The sequence below is a fragment of the Petromyzon marinus genome, unplaced genomic scaffold (assembly GCF_048934315.1).
Source record: "Petromyzon marinus isolate PM22_M1 ecotype Great Lakes invasive population unplaced genomic scaffold, UKy_Petmar_22M1.pri1.0 PM_Scaffold_85, whole genome shotgun sequence".
Lineage (NCBI taxonomy): Eukaryota > Metazoa > Chordata > Hyperoartia > Petromyzontiformes > Petromyzontidae > Petromyzon > Petromyzon marinus.
Window position 1 is genome coordinate 256,902 of NW_027423694.1, and position 17,398 is coordinate 274,299.

General features: G+C 62.3%; 1 protein-coding gene across 1 annotated transcript in view; it reads right to left on the minus strand.

The window, feature by feature from the left end:
• Nucleotides 1-6,706: 6,706 nt before the first annotated feature.
• LOC116937001 (uncharacterized) overlaps nucleotides 6,707-17,398 on the minus strand; it is a 16,893-nt gene continuing 6,201 nt past the window's right edge. The window contains exons 3-4 of the mRNA XM_076064870.1: nucleotides 7,103-9,753; nucleotides 6,707-6,969 (exon numbers count right to left, since the gene is read on the minus strand). Coding sequence (XP_075920985.1) covers nucleotides 6,707-6,969; nucleotides 7,103-9,753 — 2,914 coding nt within the window. The remainder of the gene's footprint in view (nucleotides 6,970-7,102; nucleotides 9,754-17,398) is intronic.

A 17,398-nucleotide genomic window follows, 5' to 3' on the forward strand; every position in this document is an offset into this window, starting at 1 on the left:
TCTCTCACTCTCCGTGTCTCTCTCCCCGTGTCTCTATCTCCCCGTGTCTCTCACTCTCCGTATCTCTCTCTCCCCGTGTCTCTCTCTCTCCCCGTGTCTCTCCCCGTGTCTCTCTCTCCCCGTGTCTCTCTCTCTCCCCGTGTCTCTCCCTCTCTGTGTCTCTCTCTCTCCCCGTGTCTCTCTCACTCTCTGTGTCTCTCTCTCCCCGTGTCTCTCTCTCTCCGTGTCTCTCTCTCTCCCCGTGTCTCTCTCCCTCTCCGTGTCTCTCTCCCTCTCCGTGTCTCTCCCCGTGTCTCTCTCCGTGTCTCTCTCCCCGTGTCTCTCTCTCTCTCCCCGTGTGTCTCTCTCTCCATGTCTCTCCCCATGTCTCTCTCTCTCCCCGTGTCTCTCTCTCCCCGTGTCTCTCTCTCTCCCCGTGTCTCTCTCTCCCCGTGTCTCTCTCTCTCCCCGTGTCTCTCTCCCCCCGTGTCTCTATCTCTCCCCGTGTCTCTCTCTCTCCCCGTGTCTCTCTCTCCCCGTGTCTCTCTCCGTGTCTCTCTCTCTCTCTCCGTGTCTCTCTCTCTCCGTGTCTCTCTCTCTCCCCGTGTCTCTCCCCGTGTCTCTCTCTCACTCTCCGTGTCTCTCTCCGTGTCTCTCTCTCCCCGTGTCTCTCTCTCTCCGTGTCTCTCTCTCCCCGTGTCTCTCTCTCTCTCCCCGTGTCTCTCTCTCTCTCCCCGTGTCTCTCTCCGTGTCTCTCTCTCTCTCCGTGTCTCTCTCTCCCCGTGTCTCTCCCCGTGTCTCTCTCTCCCCGTGTCTCTCTCTCTCCGTGTCTCTCTCCCCGTGTCTCTCTCACTCTCCGTGTCTCTCTCTCTCCGTGTCTCTCTCCCCGTGTCTCTCTCTCTCCCCGTGTCTCTCCCCGTGTCTCTCTCTCTCCGTGTCTCTCTCCCCGTGTCTCTCTCACTCTCCGTGTCTCTCTCTCCCCGTGTCTCTCTCCCCGTGTCTCTCTCCCCGTGTCTCTCTCTCCCCGTGTCTCTCTCCCCGTGTCTCTCTCTCCCCGTGTCTCTCTCTCCCCATGTCTCTCTCCCCGTGTCTCTCTCCCCATGTCTCTCTCTCTCTCCGTGTCTCTCTCTCTCCCCTTATCTCTCTCTCTCCGTGTCTCTCTCCGTGTCTCTCACTCTCCGTGTCTCTCTCTCCCCGTGTCTCTCTCTCTCCCCGTGTCTCTCTCTCTCCCCGTGTCTCTCTCTCTCCCCGTGTCTCTCTCTCTCTCCGTGTCTCTCTCTCCGTGTCTCTCTCTCTCCCCGTGTCTCTCTCTCCCCGTGTCTCTCTCTCCCCGTGTCTCTCTCTCTCTCCGTGTCTCTCTCTCCGTGTCTCTCTCTCTCCCCGTGTCTCTCTCTCCCCGTGTCTCTCTCTCCCCGTGTCTCTCTCTCTCTCCGTGTCTCTCTCTCCCCGTGTCTCTCTCTCCCCGTGTCTCTCTCTCTCTCCGTGTCTCTCTCTCCGTGTCTCTCTCCCCGTGTCTCTCTCTCCGTGTCTCTCCCTCTCCGTGTCTCTCACTCTCCGTGTCTCTCTCTCCCCGTGTCTCTCTCCCCGTGTCTCTCCCCGTGTCTCTCTCTCTCTCCCCGTGTCTCTCTCCGTGTCTCTCTCCCCGTGTCTCTCCCCGTGTCTCTCTCTCTCTCCCCGTGTCTCTCCCCGTGTCTCTCTCTCTCTCTCCGTGTCTCTCTCTCCGTGTCTCTCTCTCTCCCCGTGTCTCTCTCTCCCCGTGTCTCTCTCTTCCCCGTGTCTCTCTCTCCCCGTGTCTCTCTCTCTCTCCGTGTCTCTCTCTCCCCGTGTCTCTCTCTCCCGTGTCTCTCCCCGTGTCTCTCTCTCCCCGTGTCTCTCTCTCCGTGTCTCTCTCTCTCCCCGTGTCTCTCTCTCCCCGTGTCTCTCTCTCCCCGTGTGTCTCTCCCCGTGTCTCTCTCTCCCCGTGTCTCTCCCCGTGTCTCTCTCCCCGTGTCTCTCTCCCCGTGTCTCTCCCCGTGTCTCTCTCCGTGTCTCTCTCTCCGTGTCTCTCCCCGTGTCTCTCTCTCCCCGTGTCTCTCTCCGTGTCTCTCTCTCCGTGTCTTTCCCCGTGTCTCTCTCTCCGTGTCTCTCTCTCCGTGTCTCTCACCCCGTGTCTCTCTCCGTGTCTCTCTCCCCGTGTCTCTCACTCTCCGTGTCTCTCTCCGTGTCTCTCCCCGTGTCTCTCTCCCCGTGTCTCTCTCTCCCCGTGTCTCTCTCTCTCTCCGTGTCTCTCTCCATGTCTCCCTCTCCGTGTCTCTCCCCGTGTCTCTCTCTCCCCGTGTCTCTCTCCGTGTCTCTCTCTCCCCATGTCTCTCTCTCTCTCTCCCCGTGTCTCTCCCCGTGTCTCTCTCTCCGTGTCTCTCTCTCCCCGTGTCTCTCCCCGTGTCTCTCTCCGTGTCTCTCTCCCCGTGTCTCTCTCCCCGTGTCTCTCCCCGTGTCTCTCTCCCCGTGTCTCTCTCCCCGTGTCTCTCTCTCCCCGTGTCTCTCTCCCCGTGTCTCTCTCCCCGTGTCTCTCTCCCCGTGTCTCTCTCCCCGTGTCTCTCTCTCCCCGTGTCTCTCCCCGTGTCTCTCTCCGTGTCTCTCCGTGTCTCTCCGTGTCTCTCCCCGTGTCTCTCCCCGTGTCTCTCCCCGTGTCTCTCTCTCCCCGTGTCTCTCCCCGTGTCTCTCTCCGTGTCTCTCCGTGTCTCTCCGTGTCTCTCCCCGTGTCTCTCTCTCCCCGTGTCTCTCTCCCCGTGTCTCTCTCCCCGTGTCTCTCTCCCCGTGTCTCTCTCCCCGTGTCTCTCTCCGTGTCTCTCCCCGTGTCTCTCTCTCCCCGTGTCTCTCTCTCTCCGTGTCTCTCTCCGTGTCTCTCTCCCCGTGTCTCTCTCTCCCCGTGTCTCTCTCTCTCTCCCCGTGTCTCTCTCTCTCCCCGTGTCTCTCTCTCTCCCCGTGTCTCTCTCTCTCCCCGTGTCTCTCTCTCTCCCCGTGTCTCTCTCTCTCCCCGTGTCTCTCTCCGTGTCTCTCTCCGTGTCTCTCTCCCCGTGTCTCCTCCCCGTGTCTCTCTCTCCCCGTGTCTCTCTCTCTCCGTGTCTCTCTCTCCACGTGTCTCTCTCTCCCCGTGTCTCTCTCCCCGTGTCTCTCTCTCCCCATGTCTCTCTCTCTCTGTGTCTCTCTCTCCGTGTCTCTCTCTCTCTCCCCGTGTCTCTCTCCCCGTGTCTCTCTCTGTCTCTCTCTCCGTGTCTCTCTCTCTCTCCCCGTGTCTCTCTCCCCGTGTCTCTCTCTGTCTCTCTCCCCGTGTCTCTCTCTCTCCGTGTCTCTCTCTGTCTCTCTCTCCGTGTCTCTCTCTCTCTCCCCGTGTCTCTCTCCCCGTGTCTCTCCCCGTGTCTCTCTCCCTCTCCGTGTCTCTCCCCGTGTCTCTCTCCCTCTCCGTGTCTCTCCCCGTGTCTCTCTCCCCGTGTCTCTCCCCGTGTCTCTCTCCCTCTCCGTGTCTCTCCCCGTGTCTCTCTCTCCGTGTCTCTCTCCCTCTCCGTGTCTCTCTCCGTGTCTCTCCCCGTGTCTCTCTCCCTCTCCGTGTCTCTCTCCCCGTGTCTCTCTCCGTGTCTCTCTCTCTCTCCCCGTGTCTCTCTCCCGTGTCTCTCTCTGTCTCTCTCCCCGTGTCTCTCTCTCCGTGTCTCTCTCTGTCTCTCTCTCCGTGTCTCTCTCTCTCTCCCCGTGTCTCTCTCCCCGTGTCTCTCCCCGTGTCTCTCTCCCTCTCCGTGTCTCTCCCCGTGTCTCTCTCCCTCTCCGTGTCTCTCCCCGTGTCTCTCTCCCCGTGTCTCTCCCCGTGTCTCTCTCCCTCTCCGTGTCTCTCCCCGTGTCTCTCTCTCCGTGTCTCTCTCCCTCTCCGTGTCTCTCTCCGTGTCTCTCCCCGTGTCTCTCTCCCTCTCCGTGTCTCTCTCCCGTGTCTCTCTCCGTGTCTCTCTCTCTCCCCGTGTCTCTCTCTCCCCGTGTCTCTCTCTCCCCGTGTCTCTCTCTCCCCGTGTCTCTCTCTCCGTGTCTCTCTCCGTCTCTCTCTCTCTCCCCGTGTCTCTCTCTCTCCCCGTGTCTCTCCCCGTGTCTCTCCCCGTGTCTCTCTCCGTGTCTCTCTCCGTGTCTCTCTCCCCGTGTCTCTCTCCGTGTCTCTCTCTCTCCCCGTGTCTCTCTCCGTGTCTCTCTCCGTGTCTCTCCCCGTGTCTCTCTCCGTGTCTCTCTCTCCCCGTGTCTCTCCGTGTCTCTCTCCGTGTCTCTTCCCTCCCCGTGTCTCTCCCCGTGTCTCTCCCCGTGTCTCTCTCCGTGTCTCTCTCCGTGTCTCTCTCCCCGTGTCTCTCTCCGTGTCTCTCTCTCTCCCCGTGTCTCTCTCCGTGTCTCTCTCCGTGTCTCTCCCCGTGTCTCTCTCCGTGTCTCTCTCTCCCCGTGTCTCTCCGTGTCTCTCTCCGTGTCTCTCTCCCTCCCCGTGTCTCTCCCCGTGTCTCTCTCCCCGTGTCTCTCTCCGTGTCTCTCTCCCCGTGTCTCTCCGTGTCTCTCCCCGTGTCTCTCTCTCCCCGTGTCTCTCCGTGTCTCTCTCCGTGTCTCTCTCCCTCCCCGTGTCTCTCTCCGTGTCTCTCTCCCCGTGTCTCTCTCACTCCCCGTGTCTCTCCCCGTGTCTCTCTCCGTGTCTCTCCGTGTCTCTCTCCGTGTCTCTCCCCGTGTCTCTCTCCGTGTCTCTCTCTCCCCGTGTCTCTCCGTGTCTCTCTCCGTGTCTCTCTCCCTCCCCGTGTCTCTCCCCGTGTCTCTCTCCCCGTGTCTCTCTCCGTGTCTCTCTCCCCGTGTCTCTCCGTGTCTCTCCCCGTGTCTCTCTCTCCCCGTGTCTCTCCGTGTCTCTCTCCGTGTCTCTCTCCCTCCCCGTGTCTCTCTCCGTGTCTCTCTCCCCGTGTCTCTCTCACTCCCCGTGTCTCTCCCCGTGTCTCTCTCCGTGTCTCTCCGTGTCTCTCTCCGTGTCTCTCCCCGTGTCTCTCTCCGTGTCTCTCTCTCCCCGTGTCTCTCCGTGTCTCTCTCCGTGTCTCTCTCTCTCTCCCTCCCCGTGTCTCTCCCCGTGTCTCTCTCCCCGTGTCTCTCTCCGTGTCTCTCTCCCCGTGTCTCTCCGTGTCTCTCCCCGTGTCTCTCTCTCCCCGTGTCTCTCCGTGTCTCTCTCCGTGTCTCTCTCCCTCCCCGTGTCTCTCCCCGTGTCTCTCTCTCTCTCCGTGTCTCTCTCACTCCCCGTGTCTCTCCCCGTGTCTCTCTCCGTGTCTCTCTCCCCGTGTCTCTCTCCCCGTGTCTCTCTCCCCGTGTCTCTCTCCGTGTCTCTCTCTCCCCGTGTCTCTCTCCCCGTGTCTCTCTCCGTGTCTCTCTCCTCGTGTCTCTCTCTCGGTTTCCCCCGTGTCTCTCTCCCCGTGTCTCTCTCCGTGTCTCTCTCCCCGTGTCTCTCTCCCCGTGTCTCTCCCCGTGTCTCTCCCCGTGTCTCTCTCCCCGTCTCTCTCTCCCGTGTCTCTCTCCCCGTGTCTCTCTCCCCGTGTCTCTCTCCGTGTCTCTCTCCCCGTGTCTCTCTCCCCGTGTCTCTCCCCGTGTCTCTCCCCGTGTCTCTCTCCCCGTCTCTCTCTCCCCGTGTCTCTCTCTCCCCGTGTCTCTCTCCGTGTCTCTCTCCGTGTCTCTCTCCCCGTGTCTCTCTCCCCGTGTCTCTCTCTCCGTGTCTCTCTCCCCGTGTCTCTCTCCCCGTGTCTCTCTCCGTGTCTCTCTCCCCGTGTCTCTCTCCCCGTGTCTCTCTCCGTGTCTCTCTCTCTCCCCGTGTCTCTCCGTGTCTCTCTCCGTGTCTCTCTCCCCGTGTCTCTCTCCCCGTGTCTCTCTCCCCGTGTCTCTCCCCGTGTCTCTCTCTCTCTCCCCGTGTCTCTCTCTCTCTCCCGTGTCTCTCTCCGTGTCTCCCCGTGTCTCTCTCCCCGTGTCTCTCCCCGTGTCTCTCTCTCCCCGTGTCTCTCCCCGTGTCTCTCTCTCCGTGTCTCTCTCCGTGTCTCTCTCCCCGTGTCTCTCTCCGTGTCTCTCTCCGTGTCTCTCTCCGTGTCTCTCTCCGTGTCTCTCTCCGTGTCTCTCTCCGTGTCTCTCCCCGTGTCTCCCCGTGTCTCTCCCCGTGTCTCTCTCCGTGTCTCTCTCCGTGTCTCTCTCCCCGTGTCTCTCTCTCCGTGTCTCTCTCCCCGTGTCTCTCTCCCCGTGTCTCTCTCCGTGTCTCTCTCTCTCCCCGTGTCTCTCAGCCATCATCTCCTCCCAGCCTCAGCTCCGCCGTGGCCCTCTGAAGCTCCGAGCTGATTCGCCGACCCGGGCTCTCCTCGCAATCCGATTGGCCGCTCTCCGTGCCCGCCCCGGCCTCCTCCGATTGGTCGCTATCCACGGCAGGCTCCGCCCCAAAAGCTCCTGCCGCCACCGCCGATTGGCCGGGACCCGCACCCCCGAAAGCTGCAGCCGCCTCCTCCTCCCTCCTCCTCCTCCGATTGGCCGTCGTCCCGGGGGGCTACGGGCGCTGCCGCCGCTGCCACGCCCACTCGGGGCCCCGGCCAATCGGGACGCGCCTTCTTGTCGCCGTGGTGATGGGAGGGGAGGGGGGGCAGGGCGCGGGGGGAGGGCGGGGGCCGGCCCTCGCTCCAGCGCCGCTTGAGGCGCATCTTCAGCGGCATCAGGCCCCCGGGAGATGTCACTTCCTGTCCACGGGGGTCCACTTCCTGTCCACGGGGGTCCGCTTCCTGTCCACGGGGGTCCACTTCCTGTCCACGGGGGTCCGCTTCCTGTCCACGGGGGTCCACTTCCTGTCCACGGGGGTCCACTTCCTGTCCACGGGGGTCCACTTCCTGTCCACGGGGGTCCACTTCCTGTCCACGGGGGTCCGCTTCCTGTCCACGGGGGTCCGCTTCCTGTCCCCGGGATTCAGCTTCCTGCCGGCGGACAAAGCGGCCCTCACTCTCCCCAAGAGCACGGCCGCCGCCTCCACCACCGCCTCCACCGCCTCCACCACCGCCTCCGCCGCCTCCACCACCGCCTCCTCCGCCGCCTCCGCCACCACCGCCTCCACCGCCTCCGCCGCCTCCACCACCGCCTCCGCCGCCTCCACCACCGCCTCCACCACCGCCACCACCGCCTCCACCGCCTCCACCGCCTCCGCCGCCACCACCCGCGGCCTCCCGAATGCCGCCCTGTCCCCCTCGCGAGCGCCCGGCGCCACTGCCGCTCCTCCCCGCGCTCGCCTCCCCGCGCTCGCCCCCTCCCGCCCGGCTCCGCGGCCTCCCCTCGACGCCGTCCCGGCGGCCAGGCCCCGGGGCCAGGCCCCGGGGCCCCCCGCAGGCCTCGCTCAGCGAGCGACCCCGGGGGAGGTGGCCCCGGGCGGAGGCCGACGCCCCCCGGCCGTCGCTGCCGAAGGCCGCCGCTGCTGCCGTTGTTGTTGTTGTTGTTGTTGCTGACGTTGTTGTTGTTGCTGTTGCTAGTGACGTTGTTGCTGTTGCTGTTGCTAGTGACGTTGTTGCTGTTGCTGTTGCTAGTGATGACGTTGTTGTTGTTGCTGTTGCTAGTGATGTTGTTGTTGTTGCTGTTGCTAGTGATGTTGTTGTTGTTGTTGCTAGTGATGTTGTTGCTGTTGCTGTTGCTAGTGACGTTGACGTTGACGTTGTTGTTGTTGTTGCTGTTGCTGCTAGTGATGTTGTTGTTGTTGTTGCTGCTGCTGACGCGGCTACGCCCAAACGCGGCGACGATGACGACGACGCCCCAAACGGAATCTCGACACCGCCTCCGTCACCGCCTCCTCCTCGACATCTGCCCCTCTCCTCCTCCTCCTCCTCCTCCTCATCCTCCTCCTCCTCCTCCTCGTCCTCCTGGTCGCCGCCCGCCCCCGCGGGATTCCGGTTTGCCCCGCGAGGCTCCCCGCTCCCGATGGACGCCGCCGACGTCTCCGTCTCCGTCGCTCCGAACACATCGTCGTCCTCCTCGTCCTCCTCCTCCTCCTCCTCGACGTCCTCCTCATCGTCCAGCTCGTCCGGAGCCAACTCCGGCTCCTCATCGCTGATGTCCGTCACCTCCACGGTGGTGGTGTCATCATCATCGTCGCCACCCCCCGGGGACGACGACGACGACGACGATGACGACAACGGGCGGTGGTGGTGGCGGTGGTGGCGGTGGTGGCGCGGGGGGGAGGGCAACGGCCGCGAAACCGCGGACGGCTCACCGCGGATTCCCCCTCCGGCTCCCGTCGCCGTGGTAACCCCCCGGCCTGCTTCTCCTCCGCCACCACCGCCATCATCATCATCATCGACGACGGAGGCTGCGGCCGCGGCCGCGGCAGCCGCGGCCGCAGCCGCGGCGGCCATCTTCCCCTTGCGTCCCAAGGGCGGTGGTTGGAGTTTGAATTTGAAACCGGATTCTCCCTCGTCATCCAAGTCCTCAGGCTCTTGCCGCCGCTGCTGCTGCCGCTGATGATGATGATGATGCTGATGATGCTGCAGCTGGTGGTGCAGCTGCTGATAATGCTGCTGCTGCTGCTGATGCTGATGATGCTGCTGCTGCAGCGACAGAAAGTGCAACAGGTTCTGCTGCTGCTGCTGCTGCTGCTGGTGGTGGTGGTGGTGGTGAAACGCCGGGGACAGGGGCATGGCGGAGCCGGAGCCCCCCGGCAGGAGGAGTCCTCCACCTCCACCGCCTCCGCCGCCGCCGCCGGCCGGCCCCCCGATTCGCTGAGGCTGGGGCACGACCAACAATCCTCCACCTCCTCCGCCTCCTCCTCCACCTCCTCCGCCTCCTCCTCCGCCCCAGGAGGCGGCCAGAGAGGCGTGCAGGGGGTAGTGGGGGAACGTCCGCGGGGAGAGGTGGTAGTTGTAAACGGACCTCGCGTGCGCCTCCAGGTACCGCTTGAGATCCTCCGCCGAGAACGAGAAGTGGCCGCCTCCGCCGCCTCCTGAGGGAGGGCCGAGGGCTCCGCCGATGGGGCTGCAGAGCGTCGACGGCGATGGCGGCGAGAAGGGCAGCGAGCCGGCGGGCAGCGGCGGCGAGAAGGGGCTGAGGGGATCGGCGGCCCGCTGCTGCTGCTGCTGGTGGTGGTGATGCAGGTGATTGTTGCTGCTGCTGTTGTGGTGCGGGTGGCTGCCAACGGCGGCCGAGGAGGAGGAGGAGGGCGGTGCCGAGAGGAGCCGCGAGGACGACGAGGAGGAGGACGACGAGGAGGAGGTGGAGGAGGTGGAGGAGGAGGAGGAAGGGAGGAAGGAACGGAACACCGGGCCCAGGCTCCCGGCGACGCCGCTGCCGAAGTGAAACGGGAAGTGCTGAGGCTGCTGAGGCTGCTGCTGCTGCTGCTGGCTGCCACCGTGATGGTGGCCGTGGTGGTGGTGGTGGTGGTGGCCGTGGTGGGGGTGGTGGTGGTGGTGGCCGAGGGACTGCGTCAGCGGCTGGGGGGGCAGCATCGCGGCGGACGCCGCCGACGACGACGACGACGACGACGGAGGAGCGGCGGCGGTGGCTGCTGAGGCGGTGGAGGAGGCGGCGACGGACGACGAAGAGGCAGCGGCGGCGGCGGCGGCGGCGGCTCCGTGGCGACGGGCCTCCTCCAGGAGGAGCAGGTGGTGGTGGTGGTGGTTGTTGCTGTTGCTGCTGCTGCTGCTGTTGTTGTTGTTGGCGGTGGCGGTGGTTGAGGAGAGGTCGTCGAGCTCCGACGAGGTCGTGGCATCGCTGCAGTCACTGACGCTGCCGCCGCGGGCGGAGCGCCTGGCGGGGGACGGGGGGTGAGAGAGAGACACGGGGGTGAGAGAGAGGCACGGGGAGAGAGAGAGACACGGGGAGAGAGAGACACGGGGAGAGAGAGAGAGACACGAGGAGAGACACGGAGAGAGACACGGGGAGAGAGAGAGAGACACGGGGAGAGAGAGAGACAAGGGGAGAGAGACATGGTAAGAGAGACACGGGGAGAGAGAGAGACACGGGGAGAGACACAGGGAGAGACACGGGGAGAGAGAGAGACATGGGGAGAGAGAGACACGGGGAGAGACACGGAGAGAGACACGGGGAGAGAGAGAGACACGGGGAGAGACACAGGGAGAGACACGGGGAGAGAGAGAGACATGGGGAGAGAGAGACACGGGGAGAGACACGGAGAGAGACACGGGGAGAGAGAGAGACACGGGGAGAGACACGGTGAGAGACACGGGGAGAGAGAGAGACAAGGGGAGAGAGACATGGTAAGAGAGACACGGGGAGAGAGAGAGACACGGGGAGAGACACAGGGAGAGACACGGGGAGAGAGAGAGACATGGGGAGAGAGAGACACGGGGAGAGACACGGAGAGAGACACGGGGAGAGAGAGAGACACGGGGAGAGACACGGTGAGAGACACAGGGAGAGAGAGACAAGGGGAGAGAGACATGGTAAGAGAGACACGGGGAGAGAGAGAGACACGGGGAGAGACACGGTTAGAGAGAGAGAGACACGGGGAGAGACACGGGGAGAGAGAGACACGGGGTGAGAGAGAGACACGGGGGGTGAGAGAGACACGGGGAGAGAGAGAGAGACATGGGGAGAGAGAGACACGGGGAGAGACACGGTGAGAGAGAGACACGGAGAGACACAGGGAGAGAGAGAGACACGGGGAGAGAGAGAGACACGGGGAGAGAGACACGGGGAGAGAAAGACATGGGGAGAGAGAGAGACACGGGGAGAGAGAGAGACACGGGGAGTGACACGGTGAGAGACACGGGGAGAGAGAGAGACACGGGGAGAGACACGGAGAGAAACACGGGGAGAGAGAGAGACACGGGGAGAGACACGGTGAGAGACACGGGGAGAGAGAGAGACAAGGGGAGAGAGACATGGTAAGAGAGACACGGGGAGAGAGAGAGACACGGGGAGAGACACGGGGAGAGAGAGACACGGGGAGAGAGAGAGACACGGGGAGAGACACGGTGAGAGACACGGGGAGAGAGAGAGACACGGGGAGAGACAGGGTGAGAGACACGGGGAGAGAGAGAGACACGGGGAGAGAGAGAGACACGGGGAGAGAGAGAGACACGGGGAGAGAGAGAGAGACACGGGGAGAGAGTGACACGGGGAGAGACACGTGAGAGACACAGGGAGAGAGAGAGAGACACGGGGAGAGAGAGAGAGACACGGAGAGAGAGAGACACGGCGAGAGACACGGTGAGAGACACGGGGAGAGAGACATGGTAAGAGAGACACGGGGACAGAGAGAGACACGGGGAGAGACACAGGGAGAGAGAGAGACACGGGGAGAGAGAGACACGGGGAGAGTCATGGTGAGAGACACGGGGAGAGAGAGAGACACGGGGAGAGAGACATGGTAAGAGAGACACGGGGAGAGAGAGAGACACGGGGAGAGAGAGACACGGGGAGAGAGAGAGAGACGGGGAGAGAGAGAGACACGGGGAGAGAGAGAGAGAGACAGGGAGAGAGAGAGACATGGGGAGAGAGAGACACGGCAAGAGAGAGACACGGGGAGAGAGAGACACGGGGAGAGAGAGAGACAGGGGAGAGAGAGACACGGGGGGAGAGACACGGGGAGAGAGACACGGGGAGAGAGAGACACGGGGAGAGAGAGAGACATGGGGAGAGAGAGACACGGGGAGAGAGAGACACGGGGAGAGAGAGAGACACGGGGAGAGAGACACGGGGGGAGAGAGAGACACGGGGAGAGAGAGACACGGGGAGAGAGACAGACACGGGGAGAGAGAGACACGGGGAGAGAGAGAGACACGGGCAAAGAGACACGGTGAGAGAGACGGGAAGAGAGAGACACGGGGACAGAGAGACACGGGGAGAGAGACACGGGGAGAGAGAGAGAGACACGGGGAGAGAGAGAGACACGGGGGGAGAGAGAGACACGGGGAGAGAGAGAGACACGGGGAGAGAAAGACACGGGGAGAGAAAGAGACGTGGAGAGAAACACGGGGAGAGAGAGACACGGGCAAAGAGACACGGTGAGAGAGACGGGCAGAGAGAGGCACGGGGAGAGAGAGACACGGAGAGAAAGACACGGGGAGAGAGAGACACGGGGAGAGAGACACGGGGAGAGAGAGACACGGGGAGAGAGAGACACGGGGAGAGAGAGAGAGAGACACGGGGAGAGAGAGAGAGAGACACGGGGAGAGAGAGAGAGACACGGGGAGAGAGAGACACGAGGAGAGAGACACGGGGAGAGAGAGACACGGGGAGAGAGACACGGGGAGAGAGAGAGACACGGGGAGAGAGACAAGGTGAGAAACACAGGGAGAGAGACACGGTGAGAGACACGGTGAGAGACACAGGGAGAGACACAGGAAGAGAGACACAGGGAGAGAGAGACACGGGGAGAGAGAGAGAGACACGGAGAGAGAGACACAGGGAGAGAGACACGGGGAGAGAGAGACACGGGGAGAGAGAGACACGGGGAGAAAGACACGGGGAGAGAGACACGGGGAGAGAGAGAGACACGGGGAGAGAGACAAGGGGAGAGAGAGAGAGAGACACGGTGAGAGAGAGACACGGTGAGAGAGAGAGAGACACGGGGAGAGAGACACGGGGAGAGACACGGGGAGAGAGAGAGACACGGGGAGAGGCATGGTAAGAGAGACACGGGGAGAGAGAGAGACACGGGCAAAGAGACACGGTGAGAGAGACGGGCAGAGAGAGACACGGGGAGAGAGAGAGAGACACGGGGAGAAAGACACGGGGAGATAGAGACACGGGGAGAGAGAGACACGGGGAGAGAGAGACACGGGGAGAGAGAGAGAGAGACACGGGGAGAGAGAGAGAGACACGGGGAGAGAGACACGGGGAGAGAGAGACACGAGGAGAGAGACACGGGGAGAGAGAGACACGGGGAGAGAGAGACACGGAGAGAGAGACACGGGGAGAGAGACACGGTGAGAAACACAGGGAGAGAGACACGGTGAGAGACACAGGGAGAGACACAGGAAGAGAGACACGGGGAGAGAGAGACACGGGGAGAGAGACACGGGGAGAGAGAGAGAGACACGGAGAGAGACACACAGGGAGAGAGACACGGGGAGAGAGAGACACCGGGAGAGAGAGACACGGGGAGAAAGACACGGGGAGAGAGACACGGGGAGAGAGAGACACGGGGAGAGAGAGAGACACGGGGAGAGAGAGAGACACGGGGAGAGAGAGAGACACGGGAAGAGAGAGAGACACGGGGAGAGAGACACGGGGGGAGAGAGAGACACGGGGAGAGAGAGACACGGGGAGAGAGACAGACACGGGGAGAGAGAGACACGGGGAGAGAGAGAGACACGGGCAAAGAGACACGGTGAGAGAGACGGGAAGAGAGACACGGGGAGAGAGAGACACGGGGAGAGAGACACGGGGAGAGAGAGAGACACGGAGGGAGAGAGAGACACGGGGAGAGAGAGAGACACGGGGAGAGAGAGACACGGGGAGAGAGAGACACGGGGAGAGAGAGAGAGACACGGGGAGAGAGAGAGACACGGGGAGAGAGACACGGGGAGAGAGAGACACGAGGAGAGAGACACGGGAAGAGAGAGACAGGGGGAGAGAGAGACACGGGGAGAGAGACACGGGGAGAGAGACACGGCGAGAAACACAGGGAGAGAGACACGGTGAGAGACACGGTGAGAGACACAGGGAGAGACACAGGAAGAGAGACACGGGGAGAGAGAGACACGGGGAGAGAGAGACACGGGGAGAGAGAGAGAGACACGGAGAGAGAGACACAGGGAGAGAGACACGGGGAGAGAGAGACACGGGGAGAGAGAGACACGGGGAGAAAGACACGGGGAGAGAGACACGGGGAGAGAGAGAGACACGGGGAGAGAGAGAGACAAGGGGAGAGAGAGACACGGTGAGAGAGAGACACGGTGAGAGAGAGAGAGACATGGGGAGAGAGACACGGGGAGAGACACGGGGAGAGAGAGACACGGGGAGAGACATGGTAAGAGAGACACGGGAGAGAGAGAGACACGGGCAAAGAGACACGGTGAGAGAGACGGGCAGAGAGAGACACGGGGAGAGAGAGAGAGGGACACGGGGAGAAAGACACGGGGAGAGAGAGACACGGGGAGAGAGAGACACGGGGAGAGAGAGACACGGGGAGAGAGAGACACGGGGAGAGAGAGAGAGAGACACGGGGAGAGAGAGAGAGACACGGGGAGAGAGAGACACGGGGAGAGAGAGAGAGACACGGGGAGAGAGACACGGGGAGAGAGAGACACGAGGAGAGAGACACGGGGAGAGAGAAGACACGGGGAGAGAGAGACACGGAGAGAGAGACACGGGGAGAGAGACACGGTGAGAAACACAGGGAGAGAGACACGGTGAGAGACACGGTGAGAGACACAGGGAGAGACACAGTAAGAGAGACACGGGGAGAGAGAGACACGGGGGGAGAGAGACACGGGGAGAGAGAGAGAGACACGGAGAGAGAGACACAGGGAGAGAGACACGGGGAGAGAGGGACACGGGGAGAGAGAGACACGGGGAGAAAGACACGGGGAGAGAGACACGGGGAGAGAGAGAGACACGGGGAGAGAGAGAGACAAGGGGAGAGAGAGAGAGAGAGACACGGTGAGAGAGAGAGACACGGGGAGAGAGACACGGGGAGAGACACGGGGAGAGAGACACGGGGAGAGACACGGGGAGAGAGACACGAGGAGAGACATGGTAAGAGAGACACGGGGAGAGAGAGAGAGATGGGGAGAGAGAGAGACACGGGGAGAAAGAGACACGGGGAGAGAGAGAGAGAGAGAGACAGGGAGAGAGAGAGACACGGGGAGAGAGAGAGAGAGACGGGGAGAGAGAGAGACACGGGGAGAGAGACACGGGGAGAGAGAGACACGGGGAGAGAGACACGGTGAGAGAGACACGGTGAGAGAGAGACACGGGGAGAGAGAGAGACACGGGGAGAGACACGGTGAGAGACACAGGGAGAGAGAGAGACACGGGGAAAGAGACATGGTAAGAGAGGCACGGGGAGAGAGAGAGATGGGGAGAGAGAGACACGGGGAGAGAGAGACACGGGGAGAGAGACACGGGGAGGGAGAGACACGGGGAGAGACTCGGGGAGAGAGAGACACGAGGAGAGAGAGACACGGGGAGAGAGAGACACGGGGAGAGAGAGAGAGAGACACGGGGAGAGAGAGAGAGACACGGGGAGAGAGAGAGAGACACGGGGAGAGAGACACGGGGAGAGAGAGACACGAGGAGAGAGACACGGGGAGAGAGAGACACGGGGAGAGAGAGACACGGAGAGAGAGACACGGGGAGAGAGACACGGTGAGAAACACAGGGAGAGAGACACGGTGAGAGACACGGTGAGAGACACAGGGAGAGACACAGGAAGAGAGACACGGGGAGAGAGAGACACGGGGAGAGAGACACGGGGAGAGAGAGAGAGACACGGAGAGAGACAGACACGGGGAGAAAGACACGGGGAGAGAGACACGGGGAGAGAGAGACACAGGGAGAGAGACACGGGGAGAGAGAGACACGGGGAGAGAGAGACACGGGGAGAAAGACACGGGGAGAGAGACACGGGGAGAGAGAGACACGGGGAGAGAGAGAGACACGGGGAGAGAGAGAGACACGGGGAGAGAGAGAGACACGGGAAGAGAGAGAGACACGGGGAGAGATACACGGGGGGAGAGAGAGACACGGGGAGAGAGAGACACGGGGAGAGAGACAGACACGGGGAGAGAGAGACACGGGGAGAGAGAGAGACACGGGCAAAGAGACACGGTGAGAGAGACGGGAAGAGAGAGACACGGGGAGAGAGAGACACGGGGAGAGAGACACGGGGAGAGAGAGAGACACGGAGGGAGAGAGAGACACGGGGAGAGAGAGAGACACGGGGAGAGAGAGACACGGGGAGAGAGAGACACGGGGAGAGAGAGAGAGAGGCACGGGGAGAGAGAGAGAGACACGGGGAGAGAGACACGGGGAGAGAGAGACACGAGGAGAGAGACACGGGAAGAGAGAGACACGGGGAGAGAGAGACACGGGGAGAGAGACACGGGGAGAGAGACACGGTGAGAAACACAGGGAGAGAGACACGGTGAGAGACACGGTGAGAGACACAGGGAGAGACACAGGAAGAGAGACACGGGGAGAGAGAGACACGGGGAGAGAGAGACACGGGGAGAGAGAGACACGGAGAGAGAGACACAGGGAGAGAGACACGGGGAGAGAGAGACACGGGGAGAGAGAGACACGGGGAGAAAGACACGGGGAGAGAGACACGGGGAGAGAGAGAGACACGGGGAGAGAGAGAGACAAGGGGAGAGAGAGACACGGTGAGAGAGAGACACGGTGAGAGAGAGAGAGAGACATGGGGAGAGAGACACGGGGAGAGACACGGGGAGAGAGAGACACGGGGAGAGACATGGTAAGAGAGACACGAGGAGAGAGAGAGACACGGGCAAAGAGACACGGTGAGAGAGACGGGCAGAGAGAGACACGGGGAGAGAGAGAGAGGGACAGGGGAGAAAGACACGGGGAGAGAGAGACACGGGGAGAGAGAGACACGGGGAGAGAGAGACACGGGGAGAGAGAGAGAGAGACACGGGGAGAGAGAGAGAGACACGGGGAGAGAGAGAGACACGGGGAGAGAGACACGGGGAGAGAGAGACACGGGGGAGAGAGAGACACGGGGAGAGAGAGACACGGAGAGAGAGACACGGGGAGAGAGACACGGTGAGAAACACAGGGAGAGAGACACGGTGAGAGACACGGTGAGAGACACAGGGAGAGACACAGTAAGAGAGACACAGTAAGAGAGACACGGGGAGAGAGAGACACGGGGAGAGAGAGACACGGGGAGAGAGAGAGAGACACGGAGAGAGAGACACAGGGAGAGAGACACGGGGAGAGAGGGACACGGGGAGAGAGAGACACGGGGAGAAAGACACGGGGAGAGAGACACGGGGAGAGAGAGAGACACGGGGAGAGAGAGAGACAAGGGGAGAGAGAGAGAGACACGGTGAGAGAGAGAGAGAGACACGGGGAGAGAGACACGGGGAGAGACACGGGGAGAGAGAGAGACACGAGGAAAGACATGGTAAGAGAGACACGGGGAGAGAGAGAGAGATGGGGAGAGAGAGAGACACGGGGAGAAAGAGACACGGGGAGAGAGAGAGAGAGAGACGGGGAGAGAGAGAGACACGGGGAGAGAGAGAGAGACGGGGAGAGAGAGAGACATGGGGAGAGAGACACGGGGAGAGAGAGACACGGGGAGAGAGACACGGTGAGAGAGAGACACGGGGAGAGAGAGAGACACGGGGAGAGACACGGTGAGAGACACAGGGAGAGAGAGAGACACGGGGAAAGAGACATGGTAAGAGAGGCACGGGGAGAGAGAGAGATGGGGAGAGAGAGACACGGGGAGAGAGAG